Source organism: Aulostomus chinensis, chromosome 5 (genome assembly GCF_037954235.1).
Source record: "Aulostomus chinensis isolate RoL2024-O1b breed Wild chromosome 5, RoL_Achi_v1.0, whole genome shotgun sequence".
NCBI classification, from domain to species: domain Eukaryota; kingdom Metazoa; phylum Chordata; class Actinopteri; order Syngnathiformes; family Aulostomidae; genus Aulostomus; species Aulostomus chinensis.
In genome coordinates, this window is record NC_141324.1 from 21535625 (window position 1) to 21557743 (window position 22119).

The window sequence follows — 22119 nt, forward strand, 5'->3', positions numbered from 1 at the left end:
AATGACCTGGCAATACGCTTGACAGAATGTAATTCAAGTCATATTTATTAAAACTGGTCTCCCTCCCCCGATCTGAAAAACACAAAAAACTACACATAACGGAAAATGAGAGGCTGAGAAACAATGGGGGGGGGGGGGTAGGTTAAAAGTCCATGTGAAGACATCGGTTTGCATTTGTCTTGTGCTTTGGCCTTTAAAAGGGAAAATGCATCACACTATTAGCATTTGGTTGGAATTGTACCATTAAGAGCAACAGTTTGATTAACAAAAAAGTTTTGATTGTGAAAACCATAACGAGGTGTTCTATCGGAGCAGATATAAGTTTGCTGAAAGGAAACAAAAATGCTTTCTGAAGTCTCTTTCTCCATTTTTAGGCCCAACCAAGGTCCTCATGGTTTTGTTTTTTTTTTGCTGTGCCACAACAGCTGATCTTCTGAACTGGTTTCCTGGTCCAAAGTCTATCCACTGTCCAAAATTTGAAGCTCATAAGACTGTCCGTTTATATCAGCTCTCCCAGTGCATGGGGCAGTGTAGTTCAGCAGGCACCTTGGCCTCTCCCTGCATCCGACTGATCCTCCAACACACAATTAAAGGGTGATGGGAGTTCTCATCACACGACGAGGGTCCCGTGGGAGCCTTCAGACGAGTTCAAGTACCTGTGCAGAGAAAAGGGTATTAGATATATATATATATATATATATACACTAACCCCCGCCCCCCCCCCCAAAAAAAACTGATTCATATCATTAAAATATCTGCAGAATTTTAAAAAGCTGGTAAACCTGTAAAAGTAGGTGACTCATTTCACTGTCAACAGAAAACTAGTTTGCCTTTTTTTTCTTTCTGGTGTCACTTGAAAGATGTCACAAATGTGAAAAGAAAGCAAAACTGAGGGTGAGCTGGGAGCCACCGTGCAGACTGGACAAATGATCTGTGGCGTCTCCTTCGTTGGTATCCGTGTGAGACGCTTTGGTTGGAAAAAGGCTTTTCAAACTTAACTGTGTGTGTCCTATTAAATGTGTACAAATATGGTGTAGCAAGAGTTTCTGCTTTAACAATGCTGAGTGTGGTACACTGCTGTAAGTGCCTCTCAAGGGATAGTGGGGATCGGGCATCTGTGGCACTTTTATTAAGGGGGGGCATCGCGGACTGAAACTCGGATATATTATTATGAAATGCCAAAACACAAACCTTGATTGTTCCTTGGCTGTTTGCAGCAATCAGTACATTTGACTCCTGAAAATCAAAATATAATTAAAAAGGAAAATAAAGTGCAAGTTCTTCCGAGGACACTGAATTATCAGGAGGACGATAATACAATTAAGGAAGTGCAAAACTCAATATCTAGGGTGAAGAGCATTCATTTGTCTTTTTCATGGCTAAACCAACAACAGTATGCATTATTCTTAACAGCATGTGTAATATTCCTTGTTGTACATCAAAATATAGAGTATCTGTGAAATACTGAGATGAACTCACCCCGTCAGGCAGGGCCCTCCAGCAGACAGCACTGACAAACTCGTTGGTGTCATCCTCTTTCTTGTCTTTGTCCAGGACACTCTTCACTGTGTCAAACTTAAATGTCAAAAGTGTCTTGGAGAGTCCTTTATAGTACAGGTACAGGGAATTGTTCTCGCTGCCTATACACACACAAAAAGGGATGTGGGATTTTACTTTTTTCCACATTACCGAGTGAATTTCTCCATCTTCTGTAGGTGCAATTCACAGTAAATATGTACCACATGCTACGTAGTCTCCATTGGAGGCCAGGCCAACAAAGTTCTTCTCATTGATGTGACCCTTGAAGGAGCGCAGGCAGTGAGGTTTGTTGACATTCCACAGTTTCAGCTGACTGTCTGTCGATCTAACAAATTGAGTCGTGACACAGAGTAGACAAAGACATGTTGAGCATCAAGGAGATGTGAGAACAGCATTTTGACTCGGAGGAACCCTCTCGACTGTTCGCCTGTCAATCTGGGTCAAAGGGGAAATGTGATCATCCGCATGTGGAACAAGGAACAATATTGAGTATTTAGCTCATAAAAATTGAAAGAAAAATCTTTCAGCTTCTGGAATTCATCTGGATCCCATTCTGGACCCAGAAGGCATATTTTTGGTGGTTGGGAGGAAACTTTATGACCAGCTTTTGATAATAGTGTGTTCATATTCTGTATCAATGTATCCTAAGAGGAGGTAAGCCTTCTTTAAGAGCTTTCTAGTTACTCTATGTACGTGCATTTTACATGACATCTTCAACTGAAAGTCCACTTACGCAGAAACGATTTCCTCTCCATTGACAAACTTGGCATAAGACACAGCTTTCCGGTGGCCTTTGAACACCATGATTGGCTGCTTAGTATTGCGCAGGTCGTAGTAATGAACACAGTGATCTGTGAGCAAAAGGAAAAAACAGACAGCTCTGAAGAAACGGTGTGTGTACAGCTGGAGCGGTTCGGGCTGTTGCATGTGATGTTGCTTGGCTAGGTGTCCTCCCTCACTGGCAATGGCTGCTTATGTCAATTCATATCAATTCCGCCAAGGCAGGTAGCCATAGAAAGGTTGCGTAACATGTTTGTTGATGCTTGTAAAAAAAATAAATAAATAATGAGTGAGTTTCCAACAAATGATGTGGTGCTGGCTTTTAATCCAAAATGACTTTGATTCCCGACAGTAAATCAAAAACTCTAAGGTCAACGAGGGGTTACTTTTTCCAGGCTTAGTGGACTTTGACCTCTGAGACACAGGAAACGGGGTAAATAAGCCACAGCAATTCATCAACGCATAACAGAGGTTCTGTTCAGGTTTTGAGCTGCGTTCATCCAGTTTGAGTTACTTGAAGGATTAGGTCTGTGTACAACAAAATATTTCTAAATGTTATACTTCCTTTGGGAGGGTAATGAATTATGTTTTCAGAACACTGTCTGGACCACCGGAGTCTGTGTGACCACAGAAGAAATTTAGTGGTCTATGGAGAAAATTGGAGTGGTTCGAGGTGTGTACAACTTGTTCAAGGGCAAAAAAAAAAACAAAAACATTAAAATATGACAAAAAATGTTTTATTTGCCTTTGATTTTGCAAGGAGGCCGTTGGCTGTGGCTCCCTGTTTTTATTTGATACTAAACGCTTGAGATCTAAAACAAACTAAACTATTTTGCACAGAAACTTTGATATCCTGTAAAGCTGTTGATGACACAGTGGTGGAATGTAGGTTAGACAGTTGCACAGAGGAAAAGCTATTCTTGGATAGATTAAAGGGAATAACAGTGATAACACATTTGTTGGAAAAAGCGACACAAAGCGACACTCACAACCAAATAAAAAACAATCCTGATCTTACCTGCACAGCCAAAGGCCAGATGATACCTGGAGGTTGGACTGAACTTAACACAACACACATTTGCCTTGGCTTCAATGCTGGCCACTGAGTTGTCAAGATTGGTTGACCATAGCTTCACTGGGAATCAAAGAAAGAAACATTTCATTACAGGTGGAATAGAACCTGAATACTGTCTGATGACCTTTCAGACAAACTTTTGCTCATTTACCTTTAGCATCATCAGAACCAGAGGCTAATAACTTGGGGTCCATCAGATTGAAGTCAACACTCCAACACCTTTTTTCATGTTCCTAGAAAAGAAACACAAAGCTTTCTGGATGAAGCGGATAGTCTGAGTCGAGCGTTTGGACTGGCAACATCATGTCCCACTGCGAAGTTGCTTTGCTTCATCCTCCTGATTTGGTCTTGTTTCCTAGACGAATGCTTTGACTGATCAGTGCATGAAGCGTTGAAAACTGACGAGCAGCTTTATATGCTGTTGCTGTGTCTGACTTTTTATCTCACTCCATCTGCTCTATGTAGCTTCACGCAGCTTCTCAAGAAGTGAGATGTTAACATGGTACCTGGTAGACTTTGGACCTGTGGCCCGTGAATCCATCCCACAGTATGACAGTACCCTCATAGTCACTGCTTGCCAGAAGGTTCTTGTGATAGCTGCTCCAGCTGATACAGCTTCAATGGAAAAAGTTGAGATCGCTTAATTTCAAGATCACCACATCTCACATTAATGAAATGGAGACATTCAATGAATTAGTACTAATACAATAGTGGCAGGATTTTTTTAACCTGATTTTGGAATTGCAGGTCATTTCGTTGACAGGGTAGTGGATGTCGACAGCATCTTGGATCACAGTGCCATACTCAAACACCTTGATCTTCTTGGTCACCCCAGCGATGGCGAAGTAGTCACAATCCCGGTCAAACTCGATACTGAAACAGAGGCACCCAGGTTGATGAGACAGTTTTGTGCCCACGCCACTTCAAAGGGTGCTGAACACGTGGACAGCTATAATAAAACTGCCATATGGTTAAACTTCACTACAGGGCCGGATTAACACTCCACAGTGCCCCTGGGCAACAACCGCGGCTAAACCGCGTTAGCCGCGCTAACGTTAGCGGTTGCATCAGCAGGTGGAGAAATGCCGACGCCGTCAATTGATGAGCTGCTCTCCGCAGAGCAGGCGGGGACCGAAGGAAAAAAATTACCTATTTTCGGTATATTCTTTAAACTTTCAGCCTTTTTAAAATCCCTGTCCTTTTTTAATTTTCGTTTAGCGCTCCCACTAAGCTGACCACCAGGTTTCTCCATTTTCGTTTTTTTTTTTTTAAATCGAAATCTCCCTTGCCTTGATTGGCATCACCATTGCTTTGACCCGCCCCATGGCGGGCTGACGACCAATGAGGGGGCTCTGCCCCTCAACTTGGACTTGCGCTGACAAAAGCTACAGCGGCAGCTGTCAGGCTTAAAGCATAGTGAGACTATAATATTTTTTTTTGCTTTTGCACTGATTGCCGCGGGGCTGCGGGATCCTTAGAGGGCCCGCCGCGGGCCTGCCCAGTTGCCCTAATGGTTAATCTGGCCTTGCTTCACTATATATTCAGAATCCAGGGGCTCACTAAGACTTGTGTTCCCTGTTGTGTTATTGTCTCTCCCTGTTTAAGATAATGCAAAAATAAAAAAAAAAGAAAGTTTTAAAGATCAACACTGAAAATTGCAGGAGACCAGTTTGCCGGTCCTTGTCATACCTGGAGACAATACTGGAGCCATTGTAGAGGTCACTGGCGTAAGAGAGGGTGGCCAGTGGCCGCACAGAATTGTAGCGGGTGAACTTGGAGAGACACTCCATAAAGTCATCCAGCTGGTTGAGGTTCCTGCCATCTTCTAAAAACACCACGTATACACACACACACACACCAAATACTGTTGAAGAGGAGTGACGTTCCAACAGGAGGTTGAAGTGGAAGAGAGGGAAAACATACAGATTGCTTAACAGTCCTCATGCTGTACATTATCACAATAAATTCACATAATAATCCAAATCTACTGGCAGCCCAAATTAATTAAATTTTGCAGCAATGAAGTTTTTGTCCTCTGTTTAAAATAACGCTATCTTAAGCAATAACAATTTGGAGGGATAGACACTAACACCAAATCATTTATTCTCTAAACTTACCAAATACACATATTACTTATCTGAAGACAAATATTTCTAGTCGTATTACTGTTGTACTGTCAACACCAAAAACTATTAGATATTGATGTAATTGGTTCCAGGATTATTACCTGTGATGTGGGACATTTTGTTGGAGAAGTAGCACTGCTCCAGATCCTCAAAATGGGCGGTCAGCCGTTTTCTCCTAGACGCCAGTGTGCTGTTGTACCAGGTCTGTCTTTTCCCCTGTGTTTAGGAGCAGAGTCCTGTCAGGTTTGTCATGGTCCATCAGTAAACTCAGTGCTGAGCTCATTCTAATGTTAAGGCCCGAAAAAATACTTCAACCCTACTCCAAAGGGACATGTCATAATCTGTAATGCAGACGTCATTTGTTCCCATAATCCCATGTGAGGCTGCCATGTCAGTAATTTGAAAAATAATTATTCCACCACAAATGACCAACCATATTTTACCAGAGGCAGACTCAAACATGGCAGATCACACAGGGTTAAAAAGGAGAGGACCTCCACTGATCATCCTTTCTGCAGCACATCAAAAACACCCATACATCTTGTAAAAGCAATTCAGACAATTATATTACATATCATACATTACATGCGCAGTGACCATTGACTACATCCTCATAACTCTGGGAGAAGTAACATTATTTTAGGGGATGAAAAATAAGCAAGATTATGGGAATAACAGAAATGACTTTTGAAAAAGTTAGAACTGTATAAAAACAGACGTACCTGGACAGCTCCACCAAATCCTGGAGGCTGGTTGTAGTCTGGAGGCTCAATAATACTACTACAGCTACTCAACAAAAACAAACAAACACACACATTCCTAATTAAATGCTTGTAGTTTTGCTGTAGTGGAAAACAGGTAAAGTGGTGTCCTAAAAATCATAAGACAAAATTTGTCCTGAGTAGCTGCTTCAAAAATGTACCATATATTGCAGGTGTTACTGAGCTCCATCAATAGGCACAGAGCTGTGCTGTAAACAAGGTTTATTTTTGTATTTAACATAGCTGAATGTTCTTTCCTCACTGATGGATGGATAAGATGGGAGATATGTTTTGTTAGAGGTCATTTGTACCTGGGTGCTGGTGAGGGAGCCTCAACATTGGGCACTGTGCACTCTGCCTCCAGCAACGGAGAGTACAGCCCGCTCATTTCCTGGAAAAATACACAAAAATAGCATGTTTTTCTATCTGGATGCTGAGTGTTTTCAGTTCAGAATCATGGGCATTGTTCCACCTTTCCTGTAAGAACATACTTGGTATTTGATAACACATCAATATGTTGTGTAAGAGGGTGGTTGATGAGCTTTATTACTTTACCTCAACACGTTTAATGTCATCTTCAAGAAAGTTCAGCTCCTTCTGCAGTTGTTCCAGCTGCTGTTGAAAGCGATCAGAAACTGATTAAAAACCAGAAATGTGGATTTCATTTTTTTTTAAAGGATTTACTACTTTTTTTTATGTAACATATTATTTTCAAGACTCAGACTGGACAGTGAATGTCAAAACCACATATAATGCAAGCAGCGACTATACATATTTTGTGTGTGTGTGTGTGTATAATTATATATATATATATATATATATATATATATATATATATATATAAAAACAATTCAGTAATAAAAATTCAGCTTTTCAGCATTTGTTGTTGAATGGGTCACACTGCAACTCGGTGGTCACACTGTTTACACAAGGGACCCCAAAACAGACATACCAAATATTAAGAGGACCCACAAGACACAGAAGAGGAAGAAAGCCACAAGGGAAGAGCACTGGGTCCAGACATCTGAGCGTTGGAGAGGAATGTAATGATATCTCTCTTCTATAAATCCGATCAATGTGAGAAAGCTGGAATAGTGATGAGCTAGCGAGGAATTGGAAGGACTTCCGTGAGTGGAGAGTTATGGGTTTCACAGAGACGCCATCGCTACCATCAACAGCTTCCAGACGGGCAGGAATGAATGCGAGGGTGGAAAGAAAAGAGGAGGCAGGCCTGCTGCTTTTATTAACAACAGATGGTGTCACTCTGGTCACACTACGGTAAAGGAACACAGCCCAGACAATTGATAGTTGTGGGTGTAATGTTTCGTCCAGACTACATACCCACCAAGTTGCTGTTTACATCTCCCCTCCATTAAACCGGTAAAACTTTTGAGTGTAGGGCAGAACTCCAGAAGATTGCTGTCTAGCTTTCTTCATGAACCTTAGAGCATTCAGTCACGTAAGGCTGGCCAATACTTCCCCTTTCTTAAATGTGTTTTGAGTGATTATAACAGCAGGGATCTAAATATTTAATTCTTCATTCATATTTTCATTTTGTGTTGTGCAAAGTTTGAAACCCCAACCCTTAACCAATGTATGATCATATGTCAATGATTCTGCAGGCCACCATAGCTTCTCTCTAGGGAAGGGCTGCAATTTCCAACTTCAAACATCTTCCATGCTGGTCCTTTTATGTGCCGCGTATAAATTTACAAAATGTACAGAAGCAACCGTACCTCTCTCTTGTTTCTCCTGGCTTCTTTCAGAAACTCCATGAGGATCTGTCTCTGGGCTGCGTGAGATTCCTGATAGAAGGACAAACATCATACATGACCTCACACACCAAATGAAGTGACAGAATATGGGTTTAATTACAAAGTTAACAAGGTAAAATGGCCTCACATTTCATTCAGAAAAGCTAGATAATGTAGAAAAATTTACTATATACATTTTTAGATTCATAATAAAAAAATTAAATACTGTTGGGCAAAAAAGGGTCAAATATATGAGGAAGTTAACAACCTAAACATTTAGACCAGGTAACATCCACATTAATACTCTTATATGAAAAATAATGCCTAAATCATTGCATGGTATTCAACTCAATGGGAGGAAACAATCCCAAACCCAAGGGTTTATGGGTGTTATGGGACAACTGTTGACATCTGCGGCCAGAAGTTTCTCATACTTCAAATGCCTCGCATAACAGAATGAACCATGAGAAAGAAGTCAGATCAGATTTAGGATTAATGCTCATTATAGAACAGACTCTTTATGTGGTTTCAACCAATACAAACACAAGCAAAAAAGTAAACTGCCCAAAACTACATCAAGCATCAGAAGTTTGATTAGACCACCAAAAATATAATAGAAATGATTATAACAGAAAACATAGAAACAACAACTTCCAAACTGATTGACAGTTTAATCTAAACAAATGCAGGGCACTAAAATGTGACTAAAAAGCATCTTCTACCTTTACTTGTGAACATACCATACTAGACAAGGCCAAAAAAAAAAAAAAAAATGCACATATCGGTTTCTTAAACTGCTGTAATTTTCAACATCTGACAAAAAATTGAGATAAAGATCTATATTCTCTTAGAATACATCAATCTGATGCAGTTATATAAAGATATAAAATTGATAGCAGACAGGAACGTATCTGTCCAAAAAAAAAAAAAAAATGGTATCAGCCTAACAATTTCAATTTCAATTTTATTAAACTCAAAGCCATATTTGGACATCTTATTCTATTTATTTCTCAAGAGACATTTCACAGGATTCAAAGCTAAAGCCAGACAGTACGACAGCGCTGAGAAAACCCCACAGGCATGACCTCAATAAACACTATCACAGCAAAGTTGACTTGACACACTTGACTCCTCTATGCCAATGAGGAGAGGCTGTCAAAAATGTAAAAGCGCCTTTTATTTAAGTATTTTCTCCAGGTTTGTTGTCTTGTTGTTGGACAGAGGTTACTTTAACAACAGAATTTTTTTCACTCAAAGAGTCAAGAGTCAACAGGCTAGTTTAACCTTAGGCTTAGTGAAAGGGAGGAAGGCATCACTGAACTATTATGAACTGCCTAAAGCAGGGGTGCCCAATACGTCGATCGTGATCTACCGATCGATCTCCAAGGTAGTGTGGGTAGATTGCATGGCATTAACAAAATAGACGTCAGCCCATCATTTGTCCTCACTATGAAATTTGTCACTTGATTGACGTAGAGGGCAGCAAGTCTGACATCTGACCTTTTCTGACACATGGGTCACTGCGCATGGGCATGCATACAATGGTGCCAAGTGCTGCAAAACTCTAGATAGCTAGCGAGATAGCCTCCAATTTATTTCTTTAAAACTTAACAAAGGTATAAAAATGAGTGGGGGGTCTGGACAAAGTAAGAAGTCAAAAACTTACCACTTCCATACGGAGTGGGAGATGGACTTCTTTTTCACTATGTCATTTTCGAAGTGCATTTGCCTCATCTGCCAGTCTGTCGTCACTATTCCGAAGAAGGGGTGTGTGGAGCGGCATTTCTGGACTGTTCAAAAGAAACTACGACACTGACTTCCCTCCGAAAAGCTAACTGAGAAGAAGAGGGGCAAAGGAACTAAAATCTCAGTTATCCAGACAGCAGTCATTTTTCTCACAGCTAACTTCAGAAGCGAAGGCAGCCACCGAAGCTTCATTCCTGGTGAGTCACCTCATCGTTAAGAACAAAAAAAAAATCCTTCCAAGATGGAGAGATGGTAAAAGAGGCATTCCTTGAAGCAGCTGACTCGTTATTCTGAGACTTTAAAAACAAACCAGAAATACCATCTTCGATCAAAGCTCTCCAGCTATCAAGAAGTAGGGTTACACGGCACAGTGAAGCCATGGCCAAGGATCTGACCCAGCAACTTTGGAAGGATAAGACAGATTGAGAGTGTTTCTCACTGCAGTTGGACGAGTCTACAGGCGTGAGTGACACAGCCCAGTTGTGCATTTTTATTCGGATGGTGTTTACTGGTATGATTGCAAAAAGGGAGCTTTTAACAGTACTACCAATGAAAGAACATACGCAAGGAGAGTACATATGTCAGTCTTTCAAAAACTTAATCAAGAAAACCCAGCTCCCAGTGTGCAAATTGGTGTCCATCATCACGGATAGAACGCCCGTGATGGTAGGCCGCTCGAATGGATTGCCAAGTGCAGGGAGGACGATGCTTTCCTGGACCTACTCAATTACCACTGCATAATATACCAACTTTCACTATGCACAAAAATGCTCAACATGAAAGAGATAATCGATGTGGCAACGAAGATTGCCTGTTCTATTCCTGCAAGATCTCTTCAAAGATGGCTATTTCGTGCCCATCTAGAGTACACTGGCTGTGACCAGTCTGAGTTGTTGCACACTGACGTGAGATGGCTTAGTTGAGAGAGATCCAGCAAAGATTCTGAGAGCTCTGTCAGGAGATTAAGGAGTTTTTCCGTGTAGCTAAACATGCAGAATACAACCAACTAAATGATCATCAGTGGCTGCTAGGCTTGGAATTTTCAACTGATCTGACCAACATGTTGAATGACCTTAATCTAGAGCTGCAAGGAAAAGACAAAGCTGTGATCAATATGATCAGCTCAGTTAATGCTTTCAAATGAAAAATGCAGCATCTTTCCTCAAAGCTCCAGCACCATGATCTGGCAACCTTCCAGAACCTCATTAGAGCTACATGTAGAGACACAAGGGAAGTCATGTGTGCAACTTGACAATGCACGCTACACAGAGCAGACTATTGGCAGGCGGAGTTTGACAAACGCTCTCAAGACTTTGCTTTACTCAAACCAATCGCTACATTCATGTGCTACCCTTTTCAGGAAGATGCTGAGGTTGTTGCACTCACATCACAAATTGCAACACTGTTTCATCTGAACTCTTCTGGAGTGGAAGATGAGATTTTGACACTACAAGCCAACAATCAGCTGAAGTCCAGAGCTCATGGGCAGTTCTGGAACTTACTCAAGGAGGAGAAGTACCCCAACATGAGGAAATGTGCTACCTCCTTGACTGCATTATCCAGCTCCACTTGTTTATGTGAGTCAGCCTTTTCCCACATGAAGATCATTAAATCCAAGTCCTGTTCCACTATGACAGATGATCATTTGGAAGTGTGCTTGAGGCTGGCTATCAGCAGCTACTGTGATAACTATGCATCCCTGGGTGATTCCATTCAGTGCAAGCCATCTGAGTAAGGTAATGACAAAAAAAATGTATAGCGCTTGTATTGTGCAATATGGGTTCATATAGTAATGCAAGCTACAACAACATATATTGTCCATATAAATAACTCTCAATATATTCATAAATACATATATGTTTTGCATTTCTAGAGTAGATAGATCATTTTGACTAGGTCATTTTAAAAGTAGCTCACGTGCGTGTGGGCACCCCTGGCCTCAAGGCTACGGATTCCTGAGGGACATTATTGTGACCATACATAAGTACAAGCTTAGGGTTTGCACCAGCTGAGCCAGGGAGCAAGTGTGTGTTAAAACTTGATTCATGAATGTATTTCTGTTATTCAATTTATCAGCTGACAAAAGACAGATATGATTTACATCATATGCAAAAGGCATCAATCAGTCATTGGTCAAGCTTGAGTGTGTGACAGCTACACAAGAGACTGGATGTGCCTGTGTATTTATCACACAGAGAAACAGACCAATAGGGACATGTTTGGGAAAAAAAAGAGCTGAAAATGATAGCTAACCACTTTTGAAGGAAATCTTAAAAGAAGTATACGACCACCTCTTCCATAACAATACTGCAAGGTGCTGGCAATGCCAAAGCAGATACTAGAGGAGATTTACAACTCTGTCAGCCTTCACTATGAGAGTGCTGACGTGACACACTATAAATCGTGACTTTTAGTTCTCGGTTCTCTTTTGAGGCTGGTTCTCATATCAGGACAGACAAGAAAAAAAAAGGGATGTTTCAGATGACTCTGGGAGTGAGGTTTTCGTGGTTGACTGACACTGCAAAACACAAGTACCTACTGCCATGTTAGCTATCACTCTTCTTGCAGAAAAATGGGTACTGTGAATATGATACAGCGCAACAGCTGGAGGAAGAAAACCCTTGATTGACTTTGCCCATGTTGTACTGTCTGGAAGAGGCGAAACAGTCACTGGACAATTGCTAAAATTATGCTTGAGAAAAAAGCTGCCATTTCCTCGTTGTTTCTGAACAAAAAGAGGCAACAGTCATGCCTTTTGTACTTTACATATTCATGACAACATTATCCTTGCAGGAAGGTTGCAGGGCTTCAGGGGGCATGTTAACAAATGCAGGGCCTTCCCTGTGTGAGGCAACAGTTGTAACCATTCATCCACATTGTTGTAAATTGTTCTTCAGTTTAATCTGCCAGAATTAATTTATCACAACCCATTTATCATTTGATAAAACTAGGACTTTCACAGATACCAGCAAATTACGGATTAAAACATATAGTGACAAATGAGAACAATGATAAATAGATCATATTAAGAAGTGGTGACAGCAGAGATCTATAGGATAGTGGCATTGAATGTAGCGTATTTGTTCATTCATTACACTGTACCAGAGACCGTTCCATAAAAAGATAAACACTTATCAAAGAGCTTTTTGGTAAACAGTAGGAAAGCCATTACCAATGAAGGGTTGCAGCTTGATCCTCTGACATCAGACCAATGATTGGGTATTATAAATAAATACAGTATATTGCATGGAAATAGTCATGTGTTTTAAGGCTTAAATTCGAAGAGTCTTCAACTCTAGGAGAAATGGATTATGTGTAGCATTGAAAAAAGTGAAACACTGAATGTCAAATGACAACCACATGACCTCATGTTCTTTGTTTTGTAATATCAAAAAGTTTGAGCAGAAAAAAAGCATCCGCACACATAAATAAACTATAAAAAAAATGAAATGATGCGATATATGTTTTATAATAATCAAGGACTATTGCGTAACCCAACAAAGGAAGCCAAAGGTCTGCTAAGTGCTGCCCGGCTCCTTTCCACTACCATGTCAACTGGGCTCTTAAGACAGAGTGCACCGTGCACCACATTCTGCAGAAGTAATTCTCCTTAAATCAGTCAATAAACTACACGGAACTTTGCATTTTCATTATTGTTTTATGTGTTTGAGCCAGAGTCTTTACGAGTCTTTTTATGCAAAACACAGCGCAGGTTCAAATTTTTAACTTAAGTCCAAAGTCTGAGTCTAAAGTCTGTTTTTAAGAGGAATAAATGTCACATTAACTGCAGCTCAACATAGAAATTGGCACAAGGCAACATGGCTGTTTATAGGGAAAGCCTTTTGCTTTGCATGTTGATTATCAACCAATTTAGTAATATCTGTTTAATCAAATTATCTTATATATTTTTAACAACATGGGGGTATCAATACGATCACTTTACAATAATAATACAGGAATGTATTCAAAAGTGGATACATTAATTAACTTTGATCCATATTTTGGCAAAAATATGTGAATTAAAAACCTACTTCTCAGGGAATACCGCTACATTTTCCATTAATTATGTGATAGTGACATGGGCTCATTAGACAAGCGCTTGTTTAGTTCATTTTCTACCTCAATAAAAATGTAAATTAACTCCTGTTGTATCCCATTATTATTACATATATGTACCATCAATGTTACAAGTCTATGAAGCAAGGTGTAGACCAGGAAAGGGGAGGTTTCAAATATTTGGGGGACGGGGCTGGACCAATGAAGGTTTGTGGACCACTGGTATAGAGGGGAAACCTGGGTGTGATGCATAACGCTCAGCAGGACTGTATTTTTTCTTCTCTGTTCTTTCTCTCTTAGCTTCCCAAAAATGATTGTGTCCTGAATAAACAACTGGTAGCCACTGAAAGTCAAGATCAGTTCCACTGGCAACACTCTATTTAATGAATTCACCATCGGTCACCACTGTAAAATAAATAGCAACCAAAACGAATTTCCATCCAAAGAAAGCCACACTTGGCACAATAGGAGGCTTCAGTTAATTTAGCCGAATCAATCCAGTGGTCATCTAACTGTTTATACAGTGTATAAACCTGACATTTATACAGCGTAGACTATAAACATTTAATTTGACCTTCAAGGAAAGTTTAAGCATTGAAGGTAAAAATGGTAAACATAGCTAAGTTAATGTTATTTGCAGGCCCGAAAATACTCAAGTAAAAACTAAAAACACACTTTTAAAAAGATGCTGTGCCGCTCCACCCAAAATACAGATGCAAAATTTAAAAAAAAGAAGTAACTAAGCATGACTTACTGCCTCCAGCTGTTTCTTCTTCTGAACCAAGAGCTCCAGCATCAGATTGACATTTGCGAGGTCCAAATTCTCTTGATCAGGACTTAACACATCCTGGAAAACCTGCCATCTGGACCCATTCTGTAGTTAAGAGGGACTTATCAGTTACATCAGAAAAGTCAGTTATCAGTGACTTTTATAGTTGTGTGGGTGTGAAAAATCACTCAAACAGAAACAGACTCTTGTTTACTTACAGGATGATCTAATTTTAGTCTCTTCTCCTCCGACCTTTGCTTCTGTTTCAGAATCAGTTCATTTACTGGAGTACAGGATGATGGGGTGGTGGAGATGGTGGATGGCAAAGGAGGTAGAAAATCTCCGTGAGTGACAGTAATGGGAACAGACTTCAACCGTAAACTAGTGTTATTGTCTGATCTCATGGCAAACATTATCTGATCTGAACTATAAATTCGTAACGCCACAAACAATTTTTTTTTTTTTGCACATTATCATGAAAACAACCATCAGGTAAAAGAAATACGTCATTTGGCTCCTTGTGTATTACAGTACTTTGGAAGTGCACAGTGAGATGGAAAGCAAGAGATAACAGCTGTGTGACCAATTTCAGAAGTGATCTTTAAGGAAGAACAAAAAACCCACCAAATAATAAACAGCATATCCTGTATTTTAATCTCAGTTTAAACATTCTAAACACCTACCGAGAAAATTTGGGTAAAGCTGATCCACATTATCGACAATATAGTTACACTTGGGACACCTGTTGCTGTCCTCCAGACTCTGGCGGATACACTTGAAGCTGCAAGGAGGAAAGCAGAGATTTTTGTTTAATGACGGAGTTGAGACATTTAACAGAGAATATAGTGTGAGTGACTGAAACCCTACTGGGAAAGAGTTACCAATAATTGAGTTAAGCCACTAAATGTTGATGAACTCACATGTTATACACAGAGCAGTGTGACTTCCACATGATCATATTACTTTTGTTTAGAGCTGCAACATTTAATCAACTAGTGGATCAGCTGAAAACAAATGTGCCAACTCAGAATGAATAAAAATAAAATGTTACATGTTTACTGGTTACAAAAACATCAATAAAAGATTTGCTGTTATTTCTTGTACTTATTTTGTACTATTGGACAGAATAAGCTTTTCACACACAACATTGGGTTCTTATTAAAATTACTTATTAAAAAATAATTAATCAATGATGAAAATAATCTGTGTTGCTTAGTCGCATTTCAATTAAGTAAACATGATGTGCTTTTGTCAAAGCAGCATTTACTCATTTTCTTTCATTAATGTTTATAACTGTGCATAACTGCCAGTAGTTATGGGGGCAACAGGAGAAAAACACAGATGTTGCTCCACTATCTTCCTATCTCCTTCCTCCAAACATCAGTCATAACACAGGATGTATCTGAGTAACCTCTACGTTGCATATCATCGTGTATCTTTAGGAAGATCAAACTCTTCAATCAGAAACGCTAAAACTGAACTGCACTAAAAAGCACGTTAAAAAAAGTTTAAGGTCTGTCCTTCCTCTCACACAACCTACCTAAATAACTCCATGACAACTGACACTTACCAAAAACTGTGTCCACACTTTGTCATGTGTGCCTCCTCTATCATTTCGAAGCAAATGGGACTGGAAAAGAGGAAATGACTTTGTTAAATGCGAGAAACGTTAAGATTTCCAACTTTTAACCGACCCCGTTAAGCCCGCTGTAACTCCACAAACAACTAACCAAACAAAATCGTTGCTTTTATCTTCGTATGAATTCAAGAGGCCGTTGTAGAGGGGTGCTTGGTGGAGGGACTTCTTCCTGCTGCCCGAGGACGCGGAGGGTCTGCTCAGCGAGGCAAAACCACCTCGGGATGACGGTACGGTGACCAAAGTTGGCACCGACAAACTGCTATCGCCCGGAGCTGCCAACGTCCGAGAGGGTACAACATTTCCAGAATTGTTACCATTGCTTGTGACTGCGTTGCTCCCAGTGTTCCCTGTGCCTCCCGTGCTACTGCTACTTGTGCTGGGCACTGAACTCGCCCCAACAGCGCCTGGCTGTGACCGGTTGCTTGACATCATGCAAAGCCGACTGAAACTCCACACAATCCGCAGCGTTCCCGTTCAAAGCATCCGGACAGTGCTGCTGTTTAGTTACTGTACTTTAACGGGCTGGCTAGCTAGCTAGGTTGCTTATGTGCTAGCATCCTAAGTGAAAGCAGCAGTGGCCCTTCATGAAAAACTCGCCCGTCGATGTCTGTCTCCCTTCTGTGTCTGGTGGTCAACACGCAAACCTTAAAATGTTAAGGAAAAAGTCATGAACTCCGAGACGGACAAAAAAAACAACCACGACTGCGATGTCCAGCGGATTAGCCGGCTAGCCACTGTTTGCTACGGAGTGGATTCTCTTGAGTTTCCTCGACTACTCATGTAGCCAGTGACCGCCCGGTTTCCAAATACCGCCCTCTAGCGAGTAGGAGTTCAACTACTCGTTAGACAGTACTGTTTATGTCGTTTGGGTGTAAATTCATGGTGTGTAACTCATACAAAAGCCCTCATTTTAAAATAAATAAATAATTGTAAACAGAATCAAATATTATAACAGTCTTTCATAACAATGAAAACATATTATTATGGTAGCAATGTGAAAGGTGTTAAGTCAATTTGCTCAGCTGTATTTTGCAGTGTCGAAATTGAGTTGTTTTTTTTTTGTTTTGTTTTCCATTCATAGAACTGAGCTGGATAATGAAATCTTGTGGGTGGCTTTTTTAATTTGTATCTTACCTTTGCTAGAGGTACATAGTTTACCTGCTTTTTTAAAAAGTCATTTTAACTGTTGTTTCAAAATACACAACCAAGTGTGGAATTTATTTAAACGTGGGTTTGTAGATGATATATATTAATTTCTTTTCTCTACACTGAAAACAACAACACTAGATAAATCTGTATTCCTCTATGGAGAGTGATTGTATGTGAGGTTCATTGATGCTCCTAACCAAGACATGGACTTGGTCCCCTGGGTGTCTCACATGGGATGAATGCAGAAGACACATTTTGTTGTAATCTGTAAATATTTAAAATAAAACATTTGTCTTTGAAAAAAACACCAGAATACTGACAACAAACTTCAGAACTCTCTTGCTTTGGAACTACCATACAAACATGCTATATGATACACAACACAAACATCCTCTCGGAAGTAGTATTATAATAACCTAAGCTCACTACACATTTATGAATATACACACAGTATTTCCCAGTGTTTTTATTTTCAAATGTTGTTACCTTTACATTGAAAACACGCCTGTGGGTCACATCTCGAAAGTGCAGTCAGCAACTGGGCCAAGAAAAACAGTGTCTTGTCATTCAACCATCCACCTGCAGCTTTGCAAATAAAACCTAAGGAGTATTAACATATTCACACTCACAGTTTATGCAGCCTGCTACTTGCTTTTCCATTTTTACTTCCACATGGGCAAATAAGGGGTCCTCCATGTAGGCACGCACAACATGGATTTTCCCATGTTTTTGTTTGTGGAAGAAGTTTATATGTGGCATTATGGGGCACAGTTAGGATGTGAAATAAAGTTTTCAGCAAGAGGAAAATTACTGGATACGCCGAAGAGAAAATTCTCTGAAAAGGACCACCATGTTAAATGTTCTTAGGTCAGTCAAGCTGGGCATGGGCTTCAGTTACTCAAAAGAAAGTATGGAAAGTCAGTGAACAAATAGGAATACCCAGTGTTTATACAATCCCCAGTCTCATTGCAGCTACTATAATAAGCATCAAAGTGAAAATGTTCTTCTTTGATGCTTTTTAAAGCTACAAATCAGGATTTTTTTCTCATTTTGATAAAGTGCTTTCTATGTAACAATAATTTAACAGTACCCAGTAGAAAAGATTAAAATGTTTCAACTTGCAAATATGCAGCATCAATTTTGCTTCATAATTTGAACTTTTTAAAGGCATGCAACAACTGACTCTGTGTAAGATCTTTTGAGCAAAGCACCTGCAGTTCTGTATATATATTGTGTTGCATTTGTCCCCTCAGCCCCTCCAACAACTCCCCCTTCTCTATTTTATACCAGTGGTGGTGAAAAGCTTGCCTTCTTTCTTTCTCCCCTTTTCTTCTTCCCCTCCTCATTTGTCCTCCACACCAGCCGGGATTTTCTCCTGTTGGGTCCCCCTCTTTTGCATGAGGAACCAGGGTGTGTGTGTGTGTGTGTGTGTGTGTGTGTGTGTGTGTGTGTGTGTGTGTGTGTGTGTGTGTGTGTGTGTGTGTGTGGGTGTGTGGGTGTGCGGGTGTGCTTTAATCGGGGGAATGTCAGTGTTGTTGGTGAGCTGGAGAATCAGTGGCACTGGTGATGCATCAGAGGTAATATGAAGCAGGAGAGAGGTAAAAGTGAAAGTGAGTGACAATAAAGAAATAATGCGGAACTCTGTGTGTTTGTGTGGGGGGTGTGAGTGTGTGTTGGAAAGAAAGAGATAGAGAGAGGAAGACAGAGAGCGGGCCTCAGGGTCAGTGGGGTCAAGACCGACAAGCTCAGATGAAGGATAATCTGTGGAGGTCCCATACAGTGGGGGGTGAGGCCCTAGTGGAGCACGCCCATTCAGGCTCTCTTACACCAACACACACACACACACACACACACACACACACACACACACACACACACACACACACACACACACACTCACACAAACTGCACACTGCACAGTCCTCTATCGCTCTCTTCCTCTTCTGTCTCTTTGCTTCCATCCCCTCTTTTTTGTTGCTTTCTCTAAAACCCACCCCTCCTATTTCTCTGCTTTCTTTTTTCTCAACACAGTTGCAGCTGGATTTCAAAGGGCACTTCGCCAGCAGAAAAAGCTGAATGTTTAGCAGGCAGATCCCTCAGTCCGGCAGGCTGGGATTGTGGAATTCCTGACTCCCACTCTTTAGGAACCTTTTTTTTTTGCCCCTTTGGGGGCCCCTACCATAGCTGCTGCCAGCACCCCCCCCCCTTTCCTCCAGCTCCATCTCCAGCCAGGGTGCTGTTTGCAAATTAAGCCTGACAAAAAAATAGTGGGGTCTGGGGGAGAGGTAGTTGGGGTGACATTTCACCAACCAGCAACAGCTGTCTCGAACCACTGTTTTTTGAAATTGTCCATTCTAGAAGAGTGACAGCAAAGAAATTAACAAAAAATGTGAACAGATCGATTCTTTCTTGAGATATTATTATCTGTATGGCATTAGAGTAAATTTTGCACAAATCGACCCTATAAAAAGAATGGAAGCTTGGAAATACTCAACACTAAAGTCCACAGACAGCTGACAGTATATTGTGGCTATCAAGTTTTATAGCATTTTGAAGATCAGTATAAATTTTGTTTGCCGTGTCTGGAAACATCTCAGTAAGTACACCTGTCTTTTGAGTTAGAGGGACGTGCACAAGTTGCCAAAAGCTATTTTTTCATTTGTGAGGTATCTTTCACGAGTCAAAGTATGAAAGTCTTCAGAACGAGACAAGCAGATTAAGACATTACTGGGTTTTGGGGAACTTTATATTAATACCGTCCATCAAATAAAATTCCATTTAATTCTGTACGTGATATCACTGAATGTAGATCGTGTTTGAAGGGGGGGGGGGTCACTTATTCAGCTAGCTAAGCAGGAATGACAGGAAAATGTCTCATTTCTCGGCAGTCAAAATGTGGGTTTGCTTGTTGAAGAAGGGCCGTAAAGGTTAACTGATGATGAGCTGCGGATGGAACGTATTCCACAGAGTGTATGGAAAGACAGACCCTCAACCATAATGGGAAAAAAACTAATAATATCCTCAGCAAGACAGTTGCATTTTTGACCTTTGAGAAAGTAGATAGACACATATCACACATTCATGATCAAATCTCAGTGTGACTGATTTTTTTTGGGTTTGTTCGTTTGCCCCTTCAAATTTACATTCCGCTCATTATATCTAATCATTTATCTTCTGTTTTACCATTATTATATAAGACCCTTGTGTATATTTCCCCCCTTACATCGCCCTTGCTTTTGTTCAGGCCTGGCTGAGCCCACATGAACACAAGAGTCCGGTAGCATATTTGGATGATAAAAAGCTTGCAAAAACTCTTTTCATGTGCAAGACAGATGTTGTGCCTGTCTGTGTCGTACCACTGAAGAGAGCCAGAGAATGAGTGAGTGAGATAGATCAAGAGAAGAGGAGAGGGAGGGGGTAAAGGGAAGAGAGGGGGCAGTTGGGGAGAGGTGAGGGAGGGGAAAGGAGGGGGTTTACTCAAACCTCACCCCCTTCACTTTACAGAAAGTGTGTGTGTGTGTGTGTGTGTGTGTGTGTGTGTGTGTGTGTGTGTGTGTGTGTGTGTTTGAGAGAGAGTGAGAGGAAGAGAGAGAGTAAGGGGTAACAAGGGAGAGATCAAACACACTTATGTTACTACAGCAGGAACAAATGCCCCCGCCCCCCCACCCCATGCTCAGCCACCTCCGCCATCATCATTCATCCATTGCCAGCGTGACAGTCATGTCTCCCATTAACACCAGTAACATGAACTCAAGTACTTGGAGGATTTTGTGGTTGTTGTTCTTAATCACATTTGATAAAAACATATTTAACTGTTTATTCATAAAACACGACTTCTGCTTTTACTTTGAAACAGTGAATATAAAGTACGTGTTGATGGAGTGTGATACTGTGGATCAGTACAAATAATCCACTACACTCTCAAAAATAATAAACAACAACATCCATCGTGGCCATCTTCTGCCAAATTAATATTTTATTGTTGCGCTCGCAGTTATTTGGAGGGATGGAGGAGGTCTTTAACTTCTTGTACACAAAAATATGTAGGTTCACTACTAAAAAAATACTTCTTATTCAGTAAAAGTGAGTGTTACACTATTTTACATCAAATAATTGCAATATACCTTGCATTTGCTGTTGTGGTTGCCCAATGTGGAACTGATTTACGCTATATTATTAACTTTTTAGTGGGTGGTCTAAACTACACAATTGCATATCTAAATTAACGCATCACTTGTGTTGTTACATGAAATCTTGTGACGTGAAACTTGCAACATCTCCATCTGAAACGGAATAAAGAATTTAAGTGGCATCACATGAAAATACCACAATTTTAATTTTTTTAGATTTTTTTTTTTTTTTACCTGAAGTAGCCAACAAAAGACTTTACAACATAAAAGAAGGCCCTCAGAGAATTTTCACACTACTTTTTGGTAAGTAACGTTGGCCAATTTCTCTCAAAGAGATGGATGGATGGACGAGGTCGGGACAAGAATAATAAATACATAAATAAACTTTACAACTTCTTTCCTGTCTCCCCTCTGCGTCAGAGGGATGCACGGCACAGGACTGAGCTGGAAGGAGAGAGAGAGAGAGAGAGAGAGAGAGAGAGAGAGAGAGAGAGAGAGGGAGAGAGAGAGGGGGGAAGAGAAGAGGATTTCCCTTGTAAAACACAAGTGTGAGGCAAAAGGTAGGAAGTCCTCCTCCACCACCTCCACCACGCTT

At 40.5% G+C, this 22119-nt stretch overlaps 1 protein-coding gene across 2 annotated transcripts; it reads right to left on the minus strand.

Annotated features, from left to right (window-relative positions):
- Nucleotides 1-27: 27 nt before the first annotated feature.
- Nucleotides 28-17024, minus strand: cop1 (COP1 E3 ubiquitin ligase). Of its 2 annotated transcripts, none has more exons than XM_086203883.1 (20): nt 16337-17024; nt 16177-16236; nt 15290-15387; nt 14825-14889; nt 14592-14711; nt 8018-8086; nt 6837-6896; nt 6593-6672; nt 6243-6306; nt 5622-5736; nt 5084-5216; nt 4124-4267; nt 3901-4009; nt 3546-3627; nt 3338-3454; nt 2273-2390; nt 1740-1864; nt 1480-1640; nt 1192-1236; nt 28-656 (listed from the first exon to the last, which is right to left on the minus strand). In XM_086203883.1, exons 1-20 carry the CDS (start codon nt 16675-16677, stop codon nt 639-641), a joined length of 2124 nt encoding a protein of 707 aa, XP_086060009.1. In that variant the 5' UTR covers nt 16678-17024; the 3' UTR covers nt 28-638. The 2 variants fall into 2 exon arrangements, with proteins under 2 accessions (XP_086060009.1, XP_086060008.1); XM_086203882.1 differs by having other exon boundaries at nt 5084-5219; nt 16337-17023.
- Between the last annotated feature and the right edge of the window lie 5095 nt (nt 17025-22119).

Coding starts and splice junctions, on each gene's coding strand:
- cop1 (XM_086203882.1), bottom strand. CDS start 16,677: ATGATGTCAAGCAACCGGTCACAGCCAGGCGCTGTTGGGGCGAGTTCA. Junction 5,737..6,242: donor GATTTGGTGGAGCTGTCCAG/GTACGTCTGTTT, acceptor TCCTAAACACAG/GGGAAAAGACAGACCTGGTA. Junction 1,641..1,739: donor TGGAGACTACGTAGCATGTG/GTACATATTTAC, acceptor GTGTGTGTATAG/GCAGCGAGAACAATTCCCTG.